Source organism: Nicotiana tomentosiformis, chromosome 3 (assembly GCF_000390325.3).
Source record: "Nicotiana tomentosiformis chromosome 3, ASM39032v3, whole genome shotgun sequence".
NCBI classification, from domain to species: domain Eukaryota; kingdom Viridiplantae; phylum Streptophyta; class Magnoliopsida; order Solanales; family Solanaceae; genus Nicotiana; species Nicotiana tomentosiformis.
The window spans coordinates 65,712,977-65,715,981 of record NC_090814.1 but is presented as its reverse complement, the minus strand read 5'-3'; the positions used below and the strand labels follow the sequence as shown (position 1 = coordinate 65,715,981).

At 36.0% G+C, this 3,005-nt stretch overlaps 1 protein-coding gene across 1 annotated transcript; it reads right to left on the bottom strand.

The window, feature by feature from the left end:
* Positions 1 to 1,299: 1,299 nt before the first annotated feature.
* On the bottom strand, positions 1,300 to 2,131 carry LOC104091565 (uncharacterized). Its single transcript, XM_009596936.2, has 3 exons — positions 1,672 to 2,131; positions 1,443 to 1,578; positions 1,300 to 1,339 (listed from the first exon to the last, which is right to left on the bottom strand). Exons 1-3 carry the CDS (start codon positions 2,129 to 2,131, stop codon positions 1,300 to 1,302), a joined length of 636 nt encoding a protein of 211 aa, XP_009595231.2.
* Positions 2,132 to 3,005: the final 874 nt, after the last annotated feature.

Here is a 3,005-nt window from a genome sequence, read left to right as displayed (position 1 = left end):
TCTAGGTCGAGCATCCTTTTTAGCTAAGAGGTATTTTAAAGCTGCATGGTCAGTAAAAACAGTGACCTTCGTTCCTATCAAATAAGAACGACATTTATCAAATGCAAATACTACTGCCAGTCACTCTTTTTCTGTTGTGGCATAATTCAGTTGAGCCTCATTTAGTGTTCTACTGGCATAGTAAATGAGACAAAAAATTTTATCCTTTGTCTAGCCTAAAACAGCTCCAACTGTCATATCACTAGCATCACACATAACATCAAAAGATTGACTTCAATCAGGGGACACAACTACATGGGCAGTTGATAATTTCTCCTTAAGGGTGTCAAAAGCTATCATACAATCACCTGAAAAATCAAACTTAACATGTTTCATCAAGAGGTTAGTTAGAGATTTTGAAATCTTTGAAAAATCCTTTATGAACCGTTTGTAAAAACCTGCATGACCTAGAAAGCTTCTGATACCTTTAACAGTTGTGGGAGGGGGTAATCCTGCTATAAGATTAATTTGAGCCTTATCAACTTCTATTTCATTGGCAGTGATTTTATGTCCTAAAACAATTCCCTCTATAACCATAAAATAATATTTTTTCTAATTCAGAATCAAGTTTATCTCTTCACATCTCTTAAGAACTAAAGTCAAGTGGTAAAGATAATTTTTAAATGCTTTGCCAAAGAGTGTAAAATCATCCATAAAAAGTTCACGAAATTTTTCCGTCATGTCAGAAAAAATTGTTGATATGCAAAACGCTGAAATGTAGCAGGGGCGTTGCACAGACCAAATGGCATTCTCCTATAGGCATATGTTCCGTGAGGATATGTGAAAGTTATCTTCTCCTGATCTTCGGGTGCAATTGGTATTGGGTTATACCCTGAATCGCCATCAAGAAAACAGTAAAAATCATATCCTGCAGTTCTTTCCAACATTTGATCAACAAATGGTAAAAGAAAATGATCTTTTCTGGTAGCATCATTGAGACGTCTATAATCAATACAGACTCTCCATCCTTTAACAATCCTCATAGGTATGAGTTCATTATTTTCATTCTTTATAACTGTCATACCTCGTTTCTTTGGTACTACCTGAACTAGACTTAACCAAGGATTGTCTGAAATTGTGTAAATAATACCTGCTGCTAAAAGCATGACAATCTCCTTTTTCACCACTTCATGCATTGTAGGATTCAATCTCCCTTGGGGTTAGATTATTGGCTTGTAGATATCCTCCATGAGGATTCTATGCGTACAAATTGTTGGACTAATTCCTTTGATTTCCTCTACAGTTCACCCTAAAGCTCCTTTATGTGCTTTTAAGACTTGAATTAGTCTTTCTTCTTATTCTGCAGTCAAAGAAGATAAAATAATTATTGCTCAAGATAAACATATTTTAAATGAAAAGGGAGAACTTTGAGTTCAATTTTCGGTTGAACTTCTTCTGATTACATCTCTTTATCCTTAGAATCGTTTTCTAGTCTTTCAGCTTCTTTCCTGATTGTGGGATCATCATCTTGTGTAGTGTCTGATTTGGTCAAACATCTTTCAATTGAGTCAGAAATTAATTGATCATCTTTGAATTCATCTGCAAGATCACTAATCATATCAATAGAAAAGCATAAAGATGATGCCTCATCTCCTGAAAATCTTAGTATCTTTTACATATCAAAAATGACACTTTCTTTATCAACCCTCAAAATTAGTTGTCCTTGATGAAGATCTATGATTGCTCTTCCTGTAGCAAGAAATGGTCTACCTAAAATTATTGGTTCATTAGGACATTCTTTCATTTCAAGCACTATAAAATCTACAGGGAACACAAACGTATCTACTCTTACAAGCATATTTTCAATTATTTCCTTAGGTTTCTTAGTACTTTGATTTGCAAACTGAAGAGAAATACCTATGTCCTTCATTTCACCAAGATCCAATTTTCTAAAGATAGAAAATGGCATCAAATTTATTGAAGCTCCAGAATCACAAAGTGCTTTTTCAAGATATACTCCTCCCAAAATGCATGGAATGGTAAAACTACCAGGATCATCAAGTTTTTGTGGAAGTATAGCACTATATTTTTCAGTAAGCATTACCACATAAACTTCTTCTAATTTCCTTTTTGTAATGACCCGGCCGGTCATTTTGAATATTATAATCCCGTTCCCCCATTTAGTGCTTAATTTATGCTTTACAGTCGTTTTATGACTTACCAAGTTAGTTGGTTCGGGTCCGGAAGGATTTCAAATTGAAATGAGACACTTAGTCTCTTAATTAAAAACTTAAGTTGGAAAAGTTGACCGGATATTGACTTATATGTAAACGACCTCGGAATTTAATTCTGATGATTCCAACAGCTCCATATCGTGATTTTGAACTTAGGAGCGTGTCTGCAAAATTATTTGGAGGAGCGTAGTAGAATTAGGCTTGAAATGGCGAAAGTCAAATTTTTGGAAAGTTTGACCGGGGGTTGACTTTTTGATATCGAGGTCAGAATCTGATTCTGAAAATAAGAATACCTCCATTATATCATTTATGACTTGTGTGGAAAATTTGAGGTCAATCGGACGTGATTTGATAGGTTTCGACGTTATTTGTAAAAATTTGAAATTTCAAAGTTTATTAGGCTTGAATTGGGGAATGATTTGTGATTTTAGCGTTGTATAAGGTAATTTGAGGGTTAGACTAAGTTCGTATGATGTTATGGGACTTGACGGTATGTTTGGTTGAGGTCCCGGGGGGCCTCGGGTGAGTTTCGGATGGTTAACGGATCAATTTTGGGCTTGGCATTCCAACTGAAGAATGTTGGTTTTCTGTCACTGGTTTTCCTTCTACGCGATCACATGGGAATGTCCACGATCGCATAGGCTTGTTTGAGGTAGTGATGATTTAGTTCTTCGCGATCGTGTGAAGAGGGCCACGATCGCATAGCTGTGCGAGTTTGTTATTCGCGAACGCTTGAAGAAGGTCGCGTTCGCGTAGTGTAAGTGGAGCAGAAGTAGAGGTCACACGTTTTGT